At 39.0% G+C, this 19,489-nt stretch overlaps 1 protein-coding gene across 25 annotated transcripts in view; it reads right to left on the reverse strand.

The window, feature by feature from the left end:
• The window catches only part of neb (nebulin), a 63,615-nt gene that overhangs the window by 18,874 nt on the left and 25,252 nt on the right, over nt 1-19,489 (reverse strand). For 13 of the 25 annotated variants that reach the window (XM_077217019.1, XM_077217017.1, XM_077217010.1 and 10 more), the window contains exons 52-111: nt 19,256-19,360; nt 19,021-19,128; nt 18,617-18,928; nt 18,282-18,485; nt 18,075-18,179; nt 17,799-17,906; nt 17,380-17,691; nt 17,014-17,217; nt 16,817-16,921; nt 16,626-16,733; nt 16,224-16,535; nt 15,917-16,120; nt 15,588-15,692; nt 15,309-15,416; nt 14,891-15,202; nt 14,587-14,790; nt 14,337-14,441; nt 14,116-14,223; nt 13,714-14,025; nt 13,419-13,622; nt 12,954-13,058; nt 12,731-12,838; nt 12,243-12,554; nt 12,039-12,143; nt 11,853-11,951; nt 9,849-9,950; nt 9,639-9,746; nt 9,231-9,542; nt 8,942-9,046; nt 8,745-8,849; nt 8,539-8,643; nt 8,327-8,434; nt 8,017-8,127; nt 7,700-7,897; nt 7,517-7,621; nt 7,309-7,413; nt 7,097-7,201; nt 6,902-7,009; nt 6,705-6,818; nt 6,420-6,617; nt 6,174-6,278; nt 5,974-6,078; nt 5,779-5,886; nt 5,585-5,692; nt 5,403-5,510; nt 5,208-5,312; nt 5,015-5,119; nt 4,801-4,899; nt 4,587-4,691; nt 4,365-4,469; nt 3,837-3,941; nt 3,640-3,744; nt 3,444-3,548; nt 3,249-3,353; nt 3,028-3,132; nt 2,640-2,744; nt 2,172-2,273; nt 467-568; nt 209-316; nt 10-114 (exon numbers count right to left, since the gene is read on the reverse strand). In XM_077217019.1, the coding sequence (XP_077073134.1) occupies nt 10-114; nt 209-316; nt 467-568; nt 2,172-2,273; nt 2,640-2,744; nt 3,028-3,132; nt 3,249-3,353; nt 3,444-3,548; nt 3,640-3,744; nt 3,837-3,941; nt 4,365-4,469; nt 4,587-4,691; nt 4,801-4,899; nt 5,015-5,119; nt 5,208-5,312; nt 5,403-5,510; nt 5,585-5,692; nt 5,779-5,886; nt 5,974-6,078; nt 6,174-6,278; nt 6,420-6,617; nt 6,705-6,818; nt 6,902-7,009; nt 7,097-7,201; nt 7,309-7,413; nt 7,517-7,621; nt 7,700-7,897; nt 8,017-8,127; nt 8,327-8,434; nt 8,539-8,643; nt 8,745-8,849; nt 8,942-9,046; nt 9,231-9,542; nt 9,639-9,746; nt 9,849-9,950; nt 11,853-11,951; nt 12,039-12,143; nt 12,243-12,554; nt 12,731-12,838; nt 12,954-13,058; nt 13,419-13,622; nt 13,714-14,025; nt 14,116-14,223; nt 14,337-14,441; nt 14,587-14,790; nt 14,891-15,202; nt 15,309-15,416; nt 15,588-15,692; nt 15,917-16,120; nt 16,224-16,535; nt 16,626-16,733; nt 16,817-16,921; nt 17,014-17,217; nt 17,380-17,691; nt 17,799-17,906; nt 18,075-18,179; nt 18,282-18,485; nt 18,617-18,928; nt 19,021-19,128; nt 19,256-19,360 (8,463 nt within the window). Of the gene's footprint in view, nt 1-9; nt 115-208; nt 317-466; nt 569-1,647; nt 1,753-2,171; nt 2,274-2,639; nt 2,745-3,027; nt 3,133-3,248; nt 3,354-3,443; nt 3,549-3,639; nt 3,745-3,836; nt 3,942-4,364; nt 4,470-4,586; nt 4,692-4,800; nt 4,900-5,014; nt 5,120-5,207; nt 5,313-5,402; nt 5,511-5,584; nt 5,693-5,778; nt 5,887-5,973; nt 6,079-6,173; nt 6,279-6,419; nt 6,618-6,704; nt 6,819-6,901; nt 7,010-7,096; nt 7,202-7,308; nt 7,414-7,516; nt 7,622-7,699; nt 7,898-8,016; nt 8,128-8,326; nt 8,435-8,538; nt 8,644-8,744; nt 8,850-8,941; nt 9,047-9,230; nt 9,543-9,638; nt 9,747-9,848; nt 9,951-11,852; nt 11,952-12,038; nt 12,144-12,242; nt 12,555-12,730; nt 12,839-12,953; nt 13,059-13,418; nt 13,623-13,713; nt 14,026-14,115; nt 14,224-14,336; nt 14,442-14,586; nt 14,791-14,890; nt 15,203-15,308; nt 15,417-15,587; nt 15,693-15,916; nt 16,121-16,223; nt 16,536-16,625; nt 16,734-16,816; nt 16,922-17,013; nt 17,218-17,379; nt 17,692-17,798; nt 17,907-18,074; nt 18,180-18,281; nt 18,486-18,616; nt 18,929-19,020; nt 19,129-19,255; nt 19,361-19,489 lie in introns of all 25 variants that reach the window. The other 12 variants (XM_077217018.1, XM_077217016.1, XM_077217008.1 and 9 more) reach the window with 1 other exon arrangement.

Consider the following 19,489-nt stretch of genomic DNA (forward strand, 5'->3'; position numbering starts at 1 on the left):
CAGACTCACATTGCTTATGTTCTTGTAGGCCTCCTTGGCGGCGCGGATTTCGTGAGCATCAGGTGCCATGTTGATGTGAGCCTTGTTTCTTTCATACACTTCCTTGTATTTCAGCTGTAAAAAAAACAGAAGTTTAAAATGTAACACACTGACATAAATAGTCTTGAATTTGGTTCCTTTTTGCAAATGTACAGAAGGGTAAACCTACATTGCTGGTGATCTCCTTGACCTTCTTCATGTGCTGGCTCGCAGGAGTGTCATGTCCAAGTGTGTAACCTCTTGCTTTGGTCTTGTTGTATTCCATCCTATAGATGATCTAAAGAAGTGAACAGAGATGCCAAAATATAATGCATTCCCATACAATGACTGGATTATTAACTGAACATTAGGAATGTTTACTGTATGTGTGTATAGATGCTTTTCACATGAAGGTGGAACGTGGAAGGCAGATTGTGATGATACTCACATCGCTGATTTGCTTGCTGCGCTTGGCAACTTGGTAATCAGGGGTTTCCAGCACTGAGGTGTATTTTGACTTGGCACGTTCATACTGCTCTTTGTACTTCCACTACAGGAAGTAATGGATAAGAAATGATCATCAGAGACAGCAGATTTCCATTCAAATGAAGCATATCTTATATAAAGCTATTATAAGATATGGGTGACCTCACATCAATGGAATTTTTACAGTATTATATTTATTTTTATAAGGATCACTAAGTAAGATACGTGATAATTAGGTTGTATAACAACTGTCAATATCATGCATTAAAAGGGAAGGTTTGATCATGACAGACTTAAGTTAAAGTACATTTAAGTTGTATAACAACTCAATTTGTGCACTAAAAGGGAACGTTTAATCAATCTATTCAGAAGAGCAAATAATTACTTATTTTTAGCAGTCCATAAAGACGCACACATACATACATGCAATTGAGAACATGCAATGTGCTGTCAAACAAAATGGAGATGGAGGTGGAAAGCAGCTTCAGGCAACAGCATACAGAAAGACATTGACATGTTACAAACTGTGTAATGTCTTTACCCTTTATACTCATACTCTTCTGCAAACCTTTGAAGATGGCATTTTGTCTGTAAATCTTTGTCTTTAATTTTTCTTTTATTAGTGCTTCTATTTATACATTTTTTGTAACATTTTGAACTAATTATATTTCATTAATTAAAGCAAAGCTATTTATTTTAATAAATTAATTAATTTAAACTAAAAAATGCATTGATTCTTTGTTCATTGCAAAATAATAAATGAATTCCTGACACCTTAAAGTAGGGAAGGTTTTTGCTAGTTTATCAATATTTTTCAGAATAAAACGTGTGACAACTTGCTCTGAAAAATTGTGACGACCTGACATTTATACAAAACATCCATATTCTAACATAGATTACTTTTCAGTTAAAGTCTACTTTCATTATATAGCTAACTACTGTATGAATGCAGCACACCTTTTCTCCTAAGAAAGTTATGGAAAGTGATCAGTGGATGTGTTTTAAAAGCAGGGTATGGTGGAAAAATCAAAGTAGTAATAGTTAAAGGCTGGATATTACCACTAAAGGTGACGTTAGGGGTGCATTAATGAAGAGATGAGATTTCTAGGGGGCTTGGAAGACTATCAGTGGGCAGATGGTTACCTTACTCCACATGCCAGAGTTGTACATGGCAACGAGAATATCAGGACGGAGCAGCTCATTGCAGCCACTCTTGAGTAACTCCTTGGCCTTGCATTTATATTTTCCCTGTCCATTGAGGAAACACACAAACACAGATGCACAAATCATGCCACAAATGAAGACAGAGACAGAGAGTAGCTCCTGAAGTCCAGAAAGAGAAGCTCAGTACCAAACTGTGTACTCCAAATAAGCAATTTCACAAGATTAAACTTAACCTTATCCCCACCTAACTCATGACCTAACTATCAAACTCTTTAGATGGAGCCCACAGATATGGACCTAGCTGTGCACACTCAAAAATTCCCATTTGGGTTTTTTTGAATGGCAAACTAGCAGACACCTAAATCAGGGGAGAGAAAGAGACACAATCAAGTGACGTTGTAGCCATGCGACAGAGCCATCCATTGGATCGGAGACGACCTCATGCTCGGGCTCCTGTAGCAGGCGTTGGACCCGCAGGGGGCGGCTGGAGCTGGTGGCTTTACCTGACTCAGCTTGCTGGCCTCCTTAGCCAAGATGTTTCTAGGGTCATCTACAACTATGGTGTACTTATCCTTAGACTTCTCATAGCTGGCACGGTAGGACCTCTGCTCAGGATTTCAAAAAAGGAGTTAAAGACAACTGCCTTGAGAGCAGTGAGGATGAACATTCATTCAGGAGGAGAAAACATGTCATGACAGGTAAATTTAAAGTGAAATTTTAGTAAAGATATGGGAATATATAAAATTAGCATGAAATATACAGGAAACTAACAGTTTGAGGTCGTATTAAGCATGTTGCAACAATTTACCTTTAAAGATGTAACCATTATAGAGGCAGTGGAAGAAACACAGGTTATGTATGCAATTTTTTTTGTTGTTCTTTTACAGCATTCTTGCTACATTACTCACACTGTATTTAGCATTTAATATACCAAAGTATTATGATATGAAGTCATGCTTCTATTGACTTACATTATTAATCAAAAGGGAAGCGTTCTTGGCAGCCTCAAAGAATGGTGTGTCACATGTGTATTTGAAGTTGGCTCTGTTCTTCTCGAATGACGCTTTGTATAGTCTCTGTCAAAAAATTAAAGATAGAAAGAGAGTATGAGTAGGCTTTTGTTGTATCCCATAGTACTGAATATTCGTCATACTTTCACGGTAAACCAATGTTTACCATGTTTTCTGTATCCCAAAAAAACAGCAACTTTTGGTTAGGGAAATATGAAATCTGATGCATTTATTTTTTTATTGATGCATCACATTTCAATCTGATGCGAAAAGGGTCCATAACTGTTCATTCAACTGTTTCATTAACACATCTGTAGTAGAAATTAGTAAAATTGTAGTTGCTCTTTACTTCGCTGTAGAGGGTCTTGTTGTGTTCAGCCTGCACCATCTCAGGTGTGTCCCACACGTAGCAGCCGATGCCCTTGATCCAGTCCAGATCTTCTTTGTACTTGACCTAAAGTGCAGGAGAACATGTGACAGTGGTTAAACAGCACTATGAGCTTCTGTTAATGACACTGTGAGCTGACGAATTATAGAGTAAAAAGAGAAGGTGGGTTTAGTTATACTCACATCACTGATGCAGTCCCTCACAATCCTGCTGTGGAAGAACTCAGGGCGGTCAGGGATGGACTTCCAGGTGCCCAATGTGCTGATGTACTTCTCTCTGTATTTGACCTGAGAAAAGAAGAGAGTGTGTGACAGGATTCCTCACTAAATCATATTTTTCATGTTCAAAGCAAACAAAAAGTCTCTTAGTTTACTAACCTCACTGATATCATCTCTGACCCTCTTGGCACACAGAATATCCAGTGCGTCTTTGTCAGCGTGGTTGTGTCCCTTAGCAAGTTCATAAGTCTCCTTGTAGCGCAACTGGAGAGAAATGATATAGATTGTTAGGGCGGCTCTATAATTATATTGAACAGGCCTGTAAAGGAAGAAATAAAGCATCTGGTTGACTTACATCGCTGGCATTGAGGTAGGCCTTCTTAGAACGAACCAGGATTGGTGTGTCATGAATGGGAGTATACTTGTGCTTCATCTTCTCATACTGTTCCTTGTACTTTTTCTAAAGATGACACAAAAGATGAATTACAGGCTTTTCTGCATACACACATATTAAACATTGCTAAAAGGATCTTGGTGTTAAAAAAATTTTACCTCACTGTACACCACTTTCATGGAACGGGCATGATCCATGATGGGAGTATGTGATTCTGGGGTGAAGAAGGCTCTCTCCTTAGATGCCAGATCAACGTACTGGTACTGTAAAGAGACACCAGTATTATATAGGCAAATCTGTATAGGCACTTTTTTTTCCAGTAAATTGAGAACATTTACTAGAACAGATTTAAAAACACTAGGCATCACACACTTTGTAAATGGTTACAGAGAAAAACTGAGTTTTACACTAAATAACTGAGGATCACACACTACCACAAACAACCAGAAGTCCATCTGAAATCAACAAACTCACACAGAAATATGTGCTTGTTGTTAGGGGACTTGTTAAGAGCGTGTGACAGATGCTTTCTTCAGTAAACTGCATGTCTTTGACTGGAAATCGTTTTTGTCAATTGCACCAGCGAGGGTCTGACTATCATTTGTAAAACCTGACCCATTTAATTTTGAACACCTAGTATGATCTTTTAATTTGTTTAATTAGGGTTTGGGCTAAAAGTGATTTACCTTGTTGGTGAGAGACTGTGCCCACTTGGCTCTCTTAATGTCCAGACCATCCACAGTGGTGGTGCATTTTGTCTTTTCCTTATTGCCTTCAGCTCGATACACCATCTGAGGATAAAAACAGATAAAGAGACATTGAAGGATATGGATAGGCTTAAAAACAGGAATGATGGAGTCTATATAGATATGAGATATAAAGCATGAGGATGCAACAAAATCACTTACATTACTCATGTGGGTCTTGAGTTCAGACACACGCTTGTACTCTGGTGTGTCCAGGACCACACTGAAGTTGGAAAAGTTCTTCTTAGCATCAACTTCATACGATTTCTAGCAAATAGATAAAATAAAATAAAAACTAAATAGTACCAAAATTCATCAGAATAAACCATTATGAATGAAATGTGGCATGCATGATAATAAGTGAATGAATAATTACTCTAAACTTGCTGATCTCCCGGATTCGGCTCATCTCAGGGGAGTCCACCATAAAGCACCCAATACCTCTCAGCCAATGCAGATCCTCTTTATATTTCAGCTGCAGAAGATATAAGAACAGTTATTATACCTGAAAATGTCAAGAGGGCAAATCTAACGTTTCCAGTATGCAATGTGTCGCAGTAAATGTAGGTGCATGTATGGGGGACACCTACGTCGCTGTTAAGCTCATTGACATGGAAGCAGTGCAACAGCTGTGGGGTGATTGGCATTGGCAGAAGAGTTCCTCTACTGTTGTAGTACTTCTCCTTATAGCACACCTGTAGAGGAAAATAAACCATCATTAGAGCATCTGATAATTTTGGTGGTGTAGTATGAACTCATATTTCACGATAAAGACATACTTACATCACTAATTGCTTGCTGAGTGGCCTTAACCTGTCTGATTTCAGGTGTGTCATACTCAGAGTGAATCTTGTCCTTTTCCATCTCATATTTCTCACGATACAGCCGCTATGACAAAATGCAACCTTGTTAATATTCTTGTTCATGATAAAGTTAAAAATTCTAAAGTGAAACGCTTTACATGGATATTGTACTTACTTGGTTGGTGACCTTGTTGGCCTTCCTGATGGTGAGAAAGTTGACACCTTCAGGATCTAGTTTGTAGCTTCTGGCTTTCATCAGATCATAGGCTTCCCTGTACTTCATCTACAGAGATTGGAACATCAGATGAGATGCAATCATAACATTTGACTCTTTTTTTATTTTGAGTGTTCTCGTACATTGCTGGTGACGATGCTGTTGGCTTTGGCCTGTTTGTTGAGTGGAGTGTCATAAGGCAGAGTGTATCCGGTAGGCATAAAGATCTTATTGGCCTCTTTGTAGAAGTTCTAAAAAGAAAGAAAGGATGTGATTGAAGCATTCATCAATGGAGAGATGAGTACATATTCTTATGAATTGTTAAGAGACTTCATACTTCGCTCTGGATGTAGTTGGCTTGACGGGCCCTTTCAGTATCGACAGTCACAGCAGGAGCAGTGTTTTTACCCATGACATTTGTGACATAGTCATGACGGTAGTTGAGCTGCAGACAAGAAGGATATGAGTTAAAAGATTCTGCTTCAATCAAAATGCAATAAAGGCATTCTGATACATGTTTTTGAGGTGTTACCTCGCTCAAGTTCTTAGAGCTCAGCTTGCATGTTTCATAGACAGGGGTGTCCATGACCACAGAGTACTGCTTAAAATGCTCGATTCCCTTAGCTCTGTACTGATTCTGAAAGAGAGTATCACACAGGACAAGAAAATCAAATGTGAGATGATTATGGAGTAGGAGGAGCATGAAAGAAAATTAAATGAGGCTACACTTACGTCACTCTGCAGTTTCATAGATTGCTTGCAACGAAGAATCTCAGGAGTGTCCCAAGCATAGCAGCCAATACCCTTTAACCAGTTGAGGTCATCTTTGTAGAATATCTAAATTAGATGCAATAATACAGGGTTACAGCGACAAAAAGACCTCAAAACAATCTCAGGTAGTGGAACCTAACGTGCTTGCCATTTGCGTATGACAATACACAAAAATATGAAACGTGTTTGGATGTAGAGATAACTCACGTCGCTCAGTTGCTCGTTGACCTTGCGGGCATGTACGTACACCTGCATGTCAGGCAGGCAGATCCACTGGTGCAGGTATTTACGGTAGTCAACCCCACTAACAGTCTTCTGAGTACTGCGTGCGGCTACGATGTCAAGCATGTCGGGAGGTATATTGATTTTAGCCTTGGTCTTCTCATATTTGTCTTTGTACAGGCGCTAATGAAAAAGGTGTTACAAAGAGCTTTTAATTGTTTGTACATTTGGTAAGTTACAAAGCTGAACCTCAGCTGATGCTTTACTCACATCCAGAACCAGTTTTCCAGCTTTGATACATCTTGCAGTGGCGGGATCGTCCTCAAGACTCTTAGGCAAACTGTACAGGGTCTTGAACTTCTCATAATCTTCCTTGTATTTAACCTACAGAAACCAAGGAAGGTTTAACATAAGATTAACATAAGGCATAAGTAAGCACTGGAAAAGGGACTGGAGAAAGGACTTACATTGCTCAGGATAACCTTCTGTTGTTTGGCATGGACTAAGGCATGGGAATCGTGAGGGATGTTGTAGCTCTTGGCCTTGATCTTGTCCCAAGCAGCAGAATATGCTTTCTGAATGTACACAAAGAACATTTCAAGAACTGGGACAACAAATAAAACCAGGAACTCAGGATTTTAGAGCTTTTCTCGCAGGCTTACGGTGCTGTAGATCTCCTTCAGGTTGAAGCATCTTGCATATTCCTGGGTGTCCAGAATGGTGGTGTAAATATGCTTCTCCTTATGATATGCCTCTCTGTAGTTCAACTGAAGATGAAACATAAAATATGCAGCGTATTACCTTTTCAACTCCAAAGTATAGAGCTCTTGATAGTACTCAAGGATCTGACTTATCAGTTAATGGGAGTACAAACCTCACTGGCCCAAGTGTGGCCCAGGATGGCAGTCACATATACAGGGGTGTCTGTCACAATGGAGTAGTTGTTCCATTCCTTCTTACCTTCTGCTTTGTATTTAATCTGTGTGGGAAAAAATAAATAAATAAATAAACCTTCAAACATGTGGAAACACAATAATGTGACTTTATTGTAAACTCCAAGATGAGCTGAAAATGTTACTCACATCACTCTGTAGCTCATATGATTTCTTGGCACGTACGATCTCAGGAGTGTCCCAGGAGTAACAGCCAACGCCCTTCATCCAGTTCAGGTCTTCTTTGTAGAACACCTGCCAGGGAGAAATTAGTCAAATGTACCCATTGAACAGTTCTGACACAGTCAAAATATCACTGTAATCATAACCTACATCACTCAAGATCTCATTGGCCTTGCGTGCACGGATGGCATCGTTCTGATCAGGGTGGCATGTCCACTGGTGCAGGTGTGTACGGTATAGCACATCACTTAGGATTTCCTGGCATTTCTTGGCAACCACATGGCTGATCATATCAGCAGGAATGTGGAGCTTAGTTTTGGTTTCATTGTAGGCTTTGTGGTAGTCTCTCTGATGGACAGATTGAAAAAAGTCTGGTTGATGGGTTAGGTAACTATAAGATAAGTCAAGTGGATATCAAAGTACAGCGATCTTAGACCTCAGGCACGGTAATAATAAAAACAACTCACCAGATTTTTCATCTTCTCCATATGGCCAGAGCGAACCACCTCAGGGTAGTCAACCAGAGTTGAAGCCATGTAGTGGCCTTTGGCTTTCTCATGGGCATCATGGTACTTATACTGCGGTGTTTCAATACAAGAAAGAATAAACAATCAACCCCTCTAAACCAGTATTTAACAGTGTTTGAAGCAAACAATCAAAATAGGTATAATTTTAAAAAGCTTTTTAAAAAGCTGCACTGTCAGTAACTGACCCAAGTTATGTGGCAATAAGGAAAGAGTCTATTTTATTTCATATTAATTAATTTTTGATACTCACATTACTGATCATGTCTCTGGTCCTCTTGGCTATTTGTACTGGCATATATTCATGATTTAGCTGGTAGCCAGTTGCTTTGCTCTCATCCCAGTTGACTTTGTACAATTTCTAGAATAACATCAACAAAAAATCCAAAATGCAATTCATCACATACTGTATATAATATATAATATCTAAACATATACAAACATGTCTGGAATGGACTTTGTTACCTCACTGATCATCTTTGCAACATCTCTAGAGTGAGCCAGCTGTGGTGTATCTTCAGATCCAATGTAGTGACCCTTCTCCAGGTTAAATGATTCTTTGTACTTTAGCTGAGTAACAACAGAAAGATCGACCCAATTGATACGTTAACCTCTTTCACATCAGTATTCCCCAATGAATATGAAAATGCCAAACTCTGAGACACACTTACATCGCTGAGGTTGAAAGCGTTAACCTTTGCAAGGACAACCTCAGGGCGATCCACAATGTGAGTAAATTTGCTAAAGTTGTCTTTCGCATCCTTCTTATAAAGTCTCTGCGTGGGGAAAAGAAACAGGCATTGTTGTAAAATAATGGAGGTTTTATTATAACAGAGAAGTTAGACAAAAAAACTGTGGTCAGACTTACTTCGTTCATAATCTTTTGGGCATTTCGGACTTTGACATGATCTACACAATCAGCAGCCACCCATCCACAGCCACGTAACCATTCCAGATCTGCTTTGTAGACATTCTGGTGGGAGAGTATTATTACATTACATTACATTATATATTATGTTACATTATATTATATTATAATTTATTAAAATCAGTTAAATCAGATGTTTTATATAGTAATTGAAAATATAAAGTTATTCGGTATTTCAATAAACGAGAAACATTGTTTTGCTTTAAAAACCTTTTCATCCAATACTTACATCACTGGCTAATTCATACGCTTTACGGGCCTGAATGACATCATTTTGATCGGGCATGCATGTCCACTGGTGCAAGCGAGTTCTGTAGTTGTCATCATTAACTTGGATCTGGCACTTCTTTGCATGCTCAAAAGCTATCATGTCCACTGGGAGGTTGAACTTGGTCTTGGACTTGTTGAAGTCCTTCTTGTAGAGAGCATCACTAGCAATTCTAGCTGAATTCAAGGCCAGCACGAGCAAAGGATCATCCTGGACGCTTAGGGCTCCAATGTGATGACCGACTTGCTTACGATAACCAGCCTTGTACTTGTACTGCAAAAAAAGAGGAAGATTTATTTGCATAAATAATTAAAATTAAAATTAAATGGGTTTAGGATTAGGATTAGGATTATTTATTTATTTACTTACATCACTCTGCACTTTACTGGTGTTGATGCATTGTTTAATTGGGACTGCATCTCCAGGCATGAAGTATGATGTGGATTTGGCTTGGTTCCAGTTTTTGGTGTACAAATGCTACAAGTGATGTTTAAAATGTAATTTTGGTTACTATTAAACTTTTTTTATTCAACAATTCTTACAGACAATACTTTTTCTCAAAAAGAAAAAATGCTTTACCGGGTGGTGCATTTTGGCTACTTCCCTTGCTGTAGCTAGAACTGGGGAATCTGTCAAGGTGTATTTAGTCTTGTCCTGGTGCCAGGCCTCACGGTACTTAGCCTGAGAAGACAAAACAAAGAGGACACTTAGAGAACATTCATATTTTTGGAGAAAACATGATTTTCCAAACTAAATATACTGTAAAAGTTCTGTTGTTTGAGTAACTACATGGAAAAACAATGCTTATTAGAGGTTCAAGCATGAAGTGTGCCCTAAAAATCTCTTTCTCCATTCATTCACTATTAAAAATAATATGCATATAAGGGGGGGGGGGGGGGGGGGGGGTCTCCTCAACCACCACTAACGTGCAGTATCCACCTAGATGATGTGGCGGCAGCCATATTGCGCCAGAACCCACCACACACCAGCTTACTGGTGGAGAGGAGACTGAGTGATGAAGCCAATCAGTATGTATGGGGATGATTTGGAGGCCATGATGGACAGAGGCCAATGGGCAAATTTGGCCAGGATGCCGGGGTTACTCTTTTTTTTCCGAAGGACATCCTGGGATTTTTAATGACCACAGAGAGTCAGGACCTCGGTTTTACGTCTCATCCGAAGGACGGTGCTCTTTGACAGTATAGTGTCCCTCTATCACTATACTGGGCAGTTAGGACCCACACAGACTACAGGGTGAGCGCCCCCTGCTGGCCTCACTAACACTGCTTCCAGCAGCAACCTGGTTTTCTCAGGAGGTCTCCCATCCAGGTACTAACCAGGCTCAGCCCTGCTTAGCTTCAGTGGACAACCAGTCTTGGATTATAGGTTGATTTGGCTTGCTGGCCAATATCACCCTGTGCCGATATTAAGAAACATTTTAAAGGGTAACTAAACACTAAAACAACTTTTTTTAGTTAATTATCTGTAAGAATGGAGCTTCCTAAATGCTGTTCATTGATTCGAGTAAATTTTTTGACATTTGGGTATAAAGTGTTTTAATTTTCAAATATATGGTGTAAAAACGTCTGAGTGCTGCCCTCTTCAGGTTAAACGGAAAGCTCCTGCAGTAGGGGTACTCTCTGACGTAGAATACTCTCTGACGTCACTCTGTCACGCCCTTGGTGCGAGCTCACCACGCCCTTGGCAGCCCCTGGTATAAAAGCATCTGGTTCCGTCAAAACTACTGTAGCGAGTCAGGAGTTGGAATTACAAGTATTGAAAACGATCAGGATAGATACTGTATATATTAGCATCTAGTTAGCATAGCATTTATATAGTTATTTAGATTATTTTGTGTAGCCTAGGTAGTTAATCTCGCCTATCGCTCCAGTGTGCAACCTGCATTTTACGTGGGATTGCTTCTCCAACGCAATGGAGGTGGAAATGGGCTTCTCCACACAGCTCGCGCTGTCAAACGCTGCTCTTCATACCTCTTCCTGCATGAACTCCACCACTGCAGCGGCGTCATGATGTGAGTGAGCATATATTTTTAATCACAAATTATGTTCCTTCTTATTAGGCTAAAGTTAATCCTCTGGTGTCGACAAACGCGCCGGCGCGATTTGCTGATTATTTTTCCACATAGCAGATATAATGAACGTAATAGTAATAATAATCCTGGAAAAAATTACCTCAAAATGACTGTATATAAGAATAATCGTGATGCGGGAGTTAATACCGCAGTTTGAGCTGGTGTCCACAGACAATTCACCCTCCTCCACTTCAGGTGAAGGTGGGGGAAAAGTTCTCGACTTCAAATGACCGCTCTGTTGCAAAGCTACTTGCGTCACTCCATTTTAGCTAGTTTGACAGCAGCTACAAAAACATTTAACATGTATGGAAACTACTTGTATTAAAAGAGTATATTGTTTGATGATGGCTGTTTAATTTCTCTTTTCATTAAATGAAAATATACAATTAAATGTAAATGTAAATTTACAGGTAATTACAATTTGTAATTGTGTATCGTTGTTGTTTTCCTTGGTATTAATGGATGATTGCAAACAATGTAGTATTGCTTACCTCATTGAGCACTTCAGCTGCGTTTTTGGAGCACACAAAGTCAATTCTTTCAATGGGTGTTGTATATTTCTGATCGTCCAGCTTCACACGGTAGCCTCTCTGTGAATCAGAAAAAAAACAATCACACCTCTGTTGCATAAACTCATTTGTAGAAATAGCTACAGTATATAGTGCCAAAAGACTTACATCAGCCAGAATCTTTTGGGCATTCCTCACTTTGATAACTTCAACAGACTCATGGGGAATCCATCCACATCCCCTGAGCCACTCCATGTCAGCCTTGTACACAGCCTAAACAACAAAAACAATCAAATGAAAGAAAGTACCACACTATTTCCTAGATTTTTTTCAATGGAACCATTTTAACCATTCAATCAAAGCTCAACTTACATCACTACGGAGATCATAGACTTTTCTGGCCTGGACGACATCATTGGAGTCTGGCAGGCAGGTCCAGTTGTGCAGGTAGGTTCTGTAGTTGAAATCATTGACTTGGACCTGACATTTCTTGGCCAGCTCAAGAGACAGCAAGTCCACTGGGAGGTGGAACTTGGTCTTGGACTTGTTGAAGTCCTTCTTGTAGAGAGCATCACTAGCAATCCTAGCTGAATTCAAGGCAAGCATGATCAATGGATCATCCTGGACACAGCGGGCTCCAATGTGATGACCAACTTGCTTACGGTAACCAGTCTTGTACTTGTACTGCATTTGAAAGAATTGAAGCATTCATATTTACATTACTCTTACATAACAGAGGGGAACATTTCAAAGCCAAAATTAAAGATAGCTAATCAAAACCTTTTACAATATAAGATAGAGAAAATACTATAAAGTTTAGAAAACAGACAGAATAAAAACATGACTTTGCGCTTTCTTACGTCACTGGCTATGTCTCTGGAGGCTTTAGCCTTGATCACAGAAATGGCATCCTCTTTGATGTGGTATCCCTTTGCCTTTCCAGCATCCCAGTCTTTGGTATACATTTTCTGCAACAGGACAAAAAAGTGGAAAGTGTTACCCAATAGTTTAATAGCATAATAAGATCATAAAATAAAGTTAGTTTTAGCAATACTCAGCAATTCTGCATGTGAGTCTGCTTACATTGCTGACAGCAATGGCATTGGCTCTGGACAACTCGATGGCAGGTGTATTTGGCATGATGTGGACAGAGGTCTTATCTTTTTCCCATGCTTCTCTGTATTTCCTCTGTGAACAAAATAATAATTCAATTTAAAAAAAGTTAAGGGCTTTATTTGGCACACACTGACGCAAAACAAAAAAAGACCCAATTCAATTCACAAGTCTATTACACTAATTTAGAAAGATTTTACATTTCTAATTAACTGTACACATAATCGTAATTACTATCATTACTACTACAACTATATTCTTCCTATATTTAAATGTTTTGATTAATTTTTCTGTATAATTGAAATTAAAATAAATATAATTTTACCCAGTGTTTGTGCTATTAATTTTTATGCTTCATAATTTTTAAGCAGTCTTCAACTGTAATCTGAACATACAAATCTGAGTGAAGTACTAAAGGAAAGGCAATAATCTTACATCACTGAGGATGTCAGCATTTTGTTTGGCTAGGACGATGACCGGCAAGTCCACAGCACTGGTAAACTTTACAGTACTGGGAGGCTGGCGATACAGATTCTCGTTGAGGATCGTCTGAGCATTCTTGGCTTTGATGACATCAATAGATCCTTGCGTCATCCAGCCACACCCACGGATCCACTCAAGGTCAGCTTTGTATACCGCCTAGTTTGAAAGTTTACAACAAAGATGTTAATTTAGTAATATAACAAACCAATGTAAACAGCACAGTGTGTGAAACTAATCATATGCGTACATCACTGCGCAGATCATAGACCTTCCTGGCCTGGACGACGTCATTGGAGTCTGGCAGGCAGGTCCAGTTGTGCAGGTGGGTTCTGTAGTTGAAATCATTGACTTGGACCTGACATTTCTTAGCCAGCTCAAGAGACAGCAGGTCCGCTGGGAGGTTGTACTTGGTCTTGGATTTGTTGAAATCTTTCTTGTACAGAAGATCACTAGAAATCTTGCCTGAGTTCATGGCCAGCATGATTAAGGGATCATCATGGATGCTGAGGGCGCCAATGTGGTGTCCTTGCTGCTTCCTGTATCCGGTTTTGTACTTGTACTGCAAGGTTTTAATGCATAAAAGAGATTGAGCACTATCATTTAACAGAGTGTGTTTAATGTGTTAGATAAGATCCACAATGATACTTGCATCACTGATGATGTCTCTGGAAGCCTTGGCAGATTTCACTGCGACAGCATCCTTAGGCAGGAAGTAGCCCTTCTTAAGGCTGTTCTCATAGTCTTGACGGTAATATTTCTGCAAGAACATGGGGAATCAACACATACTGATATAACAGGATTTGAAAAATTAACTATTGTGCATTTATTTCTGATTTATTAGTCACTACGAAACAGTGTTTCTATAATTACGATGCTTGTGTTGAGTTTGTTCTGTTTTCCAAGCACGATCTCAGGGGTGTCTGGCATGACATGGATATGGATCTTCTCCTTATTCCAGGCATCAACATATGCACTCTGCAATGCAATAATAATGAAGACAAAAAGTTAGACACATGCACCTATGCACTACACAACCCCAACCTGCAACAGTGATTTCAAACAGTGATTTAATGTTTTTAACCTTTACACATATTAGTGAAATCTTCTAGGAAAAAAATACCTTGTCCATGATCTTGGCATTGGCTTGGGCAAGAGCAAAAGGTACGGAATCTGTCTTGCTAGTATACTTTAAGGTGCTTGGATGCTGTCGGTACTTCCTTTCATTCAGAATCTCACCAGCCTTTTTAGCCTTCTCTACATCAACTGAGCCAATGGGTACCCATCCTGTACCTCTGATCCATTCCATATCAGCCTTATACACAGCCTGATGGCAGAAAATACATGAGAAATAGTAAGAAAGCAGACAATGCTGGTAGTGTAGATCTATTGATTATGGTTACAAATAAAAATTTACAGAAACTCACATCGCTCTGAAGATCATAGACTTTCCTGGCCTGGACGACATCATTGGAGTCTGGCAGGCAGGTCCAGTTGTGCAGGTAGGTTCTGTAGTTGAAATCATTGACTTGGATCTGACATTTCTTGGCCAGCTCAAGAGACAGCAGGTCCGCTGGGAGGTTGTATTTGGTCTTGGACTTGTTGAAGTCCTTCTTGTAGAGAGCATCACTAGCAATCCTAGCTGAATTCAAGGCCAGCATAATCAAAGGATCATCCTGGACGCTTAAGGCTCCAATGTGATGACCAACTTGCTTACGGTAACCAGCCTTGTACTTGTACTGCAAGAGAAGGATGATTGCAGCATTAAAGATGTCTCCTATTTATATTTACATGACAGGGCAATGAGAGAAAATGTATGTGTGACTTTCTAGATAGTATACTCACATCACTTATAATGTCTCTGGATTTTTTAGCAGCTTTGATGGCGACAGCATCAGTTTTGATGTCATAGCCTTTCCTGAAAATGTCCTCAACCGCTTGTCTGTATAGTTTCTGTAAGCAGAATTTTATTTTGTATTTTATGCTTTTTCTGAAGTGAAATGCTGAATTGGACTAATTTGGAAATCAAACAGAATACATGTATTTGAGAGGCTTAGTTTAACAACTTAAACTAAAACAAAAAATATAATAAAGAAAAAACAATCATTCAAAAGGGATACCTACCCTACTATTGGTAATTGCATTAGCCCTTGAGAGCACAATCTCTGGGGTATCAGGAGGGATATGGATCTTTATCTTGTCAGCCTCCCATGCTGCATGGTACTGACGCTAGAATGAAAAAAATATGTTGTCAGCAACAATTTCAATACTGTGTCAGCTGTTATTAAGAACATCTTTCAATGGATCAAAAATAACATAAAAGATTCATATATGCAAATGAATGTATACAGGTACTAAACCTTATGTAGTAATTGATATTGTGACTAAATTGTTCTCCAGAGAATTGGCATAGTTCAGTCGGATTCCAATCATATGACATTTATTCTACTAACCTGATCCATAGTTTGAGCATTTGCCTTTGCAAGCACCAAAGGCATGGACTGCATGTCTTGTGTATACTTGAATGTTTGTGGTTTCTGTCTGTAGAGTCGCTCGTTGAGGATCTCAGCTGCTTTCTTTGCTTTCAGGACATCAAGCGAGCCAATGGGGACCCATCCTACACCAGTCATAAACTCCATGTCTGCTTTGTACACAGCCTGAGGTGAGGAGGAAATGTTACATTGCAAAACTATACAGTTCATATTGATTAAAAAGTATCTGTAGAAATAATTGAATGCCATTTTAGCTTGACAAACGTACATCGCTACGGAGATCATAGACTTTTCTGGCCTGGACGACATCATTGGAGTCGGGCAGGCAGGTCCAGTTGTGCAGGTAGGTTCGGTAGTTGAAATCATTGACTTGGACCTGACATTTCTTGGCCAGCTCAAGAGACAGCAAGTCCACTGGGAGGTGGAACTTGGTTTTGGACTTGTTGAAGTCTTTCTTGTAGAGAGCATCACTAGCAATTCTAGCTGAATTCAAGGCCAGCATGATCAAGGGATCATCCTGGACACAGCGGGCTCCAATGTGATGACCAACTTGCTTACGGTAACCAGTCTTGTACTTGTACTAAAAATAATAAATAAAAAGGTTTTAGAAAGTAATTGTGAATAACAATGTGTGCGTTTGACACAAACTATGTTTAAAAAAGTCACTCACGTCGCTGATGATATTTCTGGAAGCCTTAGCTGCTTTGATAGCAATAGCATCACCGCGCAAATCATAGCCCTTCTTCTTAGATTCTTCATTGGCAAGTTTATACCTTTTCTAAAATTGAAAAATATTTTACAGATTTAGAGTTATCCGAATTTTTTAAAAATATGAATATTTCAGACATATACTGTACATACCTCACTGTAATTTATATTGTTCTGCTTTGCCAACAGAACATCCATACAGTCAGGCATAATGTGGATTTTCATTTTATCCTTGTCCCAGGCTTCAGTGTAAAGTTTCTATAAGAGTTGAATAAAATTATATGTCAGACATTTAAAACTAAGCTATTTGTAGGAGTTCTTGTGTTCAAAAACCTACTGACAAGATTTACCTTGTTTGCATTAGTAGCATTATTTCTAGCTAAAACTAGTGGCATGTCTTCAGTAGTAACGGTGAACTTAAACTTGCTTGGGTGCTGACGGTACTTCCTCTCATTCAGGATTTCTCCTGCCTTCTTCACTTTCTCAACGTCAACTGAACCAATGGGAACCCATCCTAATCCTTGAAGCCATTTCAGATCAGCCTTGTACACTGCCTAATTGCACAGACAAAAAAAACACACACACATATATATATATATATATATATATATATATATATATATATATATATATATATATATATATATATATATGAATAATTTGACATGATTGTAGCAAGAAATAACAAAAGTCAAGAGGACTTTAAATACACGTACATCACTCTGGATCTCGTAACATTGTCTGGCCTGGACGACGTCATTGGAGTCGGGCAGGCAGGTCCAGTTGTGCAGGTAGGTTCTGTAGTTGGCATCATTGACTTGGATCTGGTTCTTCTTGGCCAACTCAAAAGCTATCATGTCCACTGGGAGGTTGAACTTGGTCTTGGACTTGTTGAAGTCCTTCTTGTAGAGAGCATCACTAGCAATTCTAGCTGAATTCAAGGCCAGCACGAGCAAAGGATCATCCTGGACGCTCAGGGCTCCAATGTGATGACCAACTTGCTTACGATAACCAGTCTTGTACTTGTACTACAGTTGAATGATTAAAGGGCAATAAGAGTGAATAAAAGACTAGGAGAACATTCTGGACCATGAACTACAAATGACTATGATAAAGAAAGGACAGGAGCACTCACATCACTGATGATATCCCGAGAGGCTTTAGCTGCTTTAATAGAAATGGCATCACCACGCATGTCATAGCCTTTCTTTTTGGCCTCCTCATTTGCAAGCGTATATTGTTTCTGGGGAAAAAAACAACAGTTAAAGAAATGATGTTATATCAATATATGTGTATATATATATATATAATTTAAATGCCCACAAAATTATTAAGAAAGTAATAAAAGTAAATATGGGGAAAAAATATAACTTCTCATCATCAATTCAATGACTTGAACTGAATAACTCACCACACTGTAATTAATTTTGTTCTGTTTGGCTAGCAATATCTCCATTGTATCTGGCATGACGTGGATCTTGGTCTTATCCTTTTCCCAAGCTTCCACATAGCTTTTCTATAGTGTAAAGAAAAAGAAAAATAATCATAAATGCAAAGTATCTATACACATTACAATGGAAAAGAGTAGAAAATTATGGTACTGATCAAATCAGGCTACCTTGTTCATGATGCCTGCATTGTTTTTGGCCAAGACCAGTGGCATGTCTTCAGTTGTGCAGGTGAACTTGAAGTTGCTTGGGTGCTGACGGTACTTCTGTTCACTTAGGATTTCTCCAGCCTTTTTCACCTTCTCAACATCAATCGAACCAATGGGAACCCATCCAAGTCCTTGAAGCCATTTAAGATCAGCTTTGTACACTGCCTGAGAACAAACATTGCAAACACATTGACATTATGTACGAAATCATATGCCTGTATAAACTGGATGTTTTTGAAAAATGGAGATCTCACTTTTTTAAATCCTAAATATAGCATATCTATATAGCAGCTTACATCACTCTGAAGATCATAGACTTTTCTGGCCTGGACGACGTCATTGGAGTCTGGCAAGCAGGTCCAGTTGTGCAGGTGGGTTCTGTAGTTGAAATCATTGACCTGTATCTGACATTTCTTGGCCAGCTCAAGAGACAGCAAGTCCACTGGAAGGTGGAACTTGGTCTTGGACTTGTTGAAGTCCTTCTTGTAGAGAGCATCACTAGCAATCTTCGCTGAGTTCAAAGCCAGAACGAGCAAAGGATCATCCTGGACGCTTAGGGCTCCAATGTGATGACCAACTTGCTTACGATAACCAGTCTTGTACTTGTACTGTTTACAAGAAAGAGTGGTTAATGACACAAGTTAATTTTATGATGTGATATGTTTTGTTGACTTTTAATGCTGTAAATCAAAATACTCACATCACTGACAATGTCCCTGGAAGCCTTGGCTGCTTTGATGGCGATGGCATCACTTCGCAGGTCATAGCCCTTCTTTTTAGCTTCCTCGTTTGCAAGCTTGTATAAATTCTTAGAAAATATTAAAATAAACAATTATTTTATTTTAAAATTTCACAAAGCAGAAAATAATATATAAATTATTGACAACGAACATCCATTATACACCATTTAGGGGCTAATGATGTGACATACTTACCACACTGTAGTTGGCCTTGTTTTGTTTTGCTAGTACAATGTCCATAGCATCTGGCATAAGATGGACTTTTGTCTTGTCTTTGTTCCAGGCTTCAACATATTGTTGCTATCAAATAGGAGCATGAAATTAAAAAAATAAGAAAAAATACTTCTCATCCACACATCAACTGTCTACACACTTAACAAATTAAATAAATAAGAAAATTAAACATGCATATGTAATATCTGATCAGCA

This window comes from Siphateles boraxobius, unplaced genomic scaffold (genome assembly GCF_051911475.1).
Source record: "Siphateles boraxobius isolate OS27281-9 unplaced genomic scaffold, OSU_SipBor_1 7, whole genome shotgun sequence".
NCBI classification, from domain to species: Eukaryota; Metazoa; Chordata; class Actinopteri; order Cypriniformes; family Leuciscidae; genus Siphateles; species Siphateles boraxobius.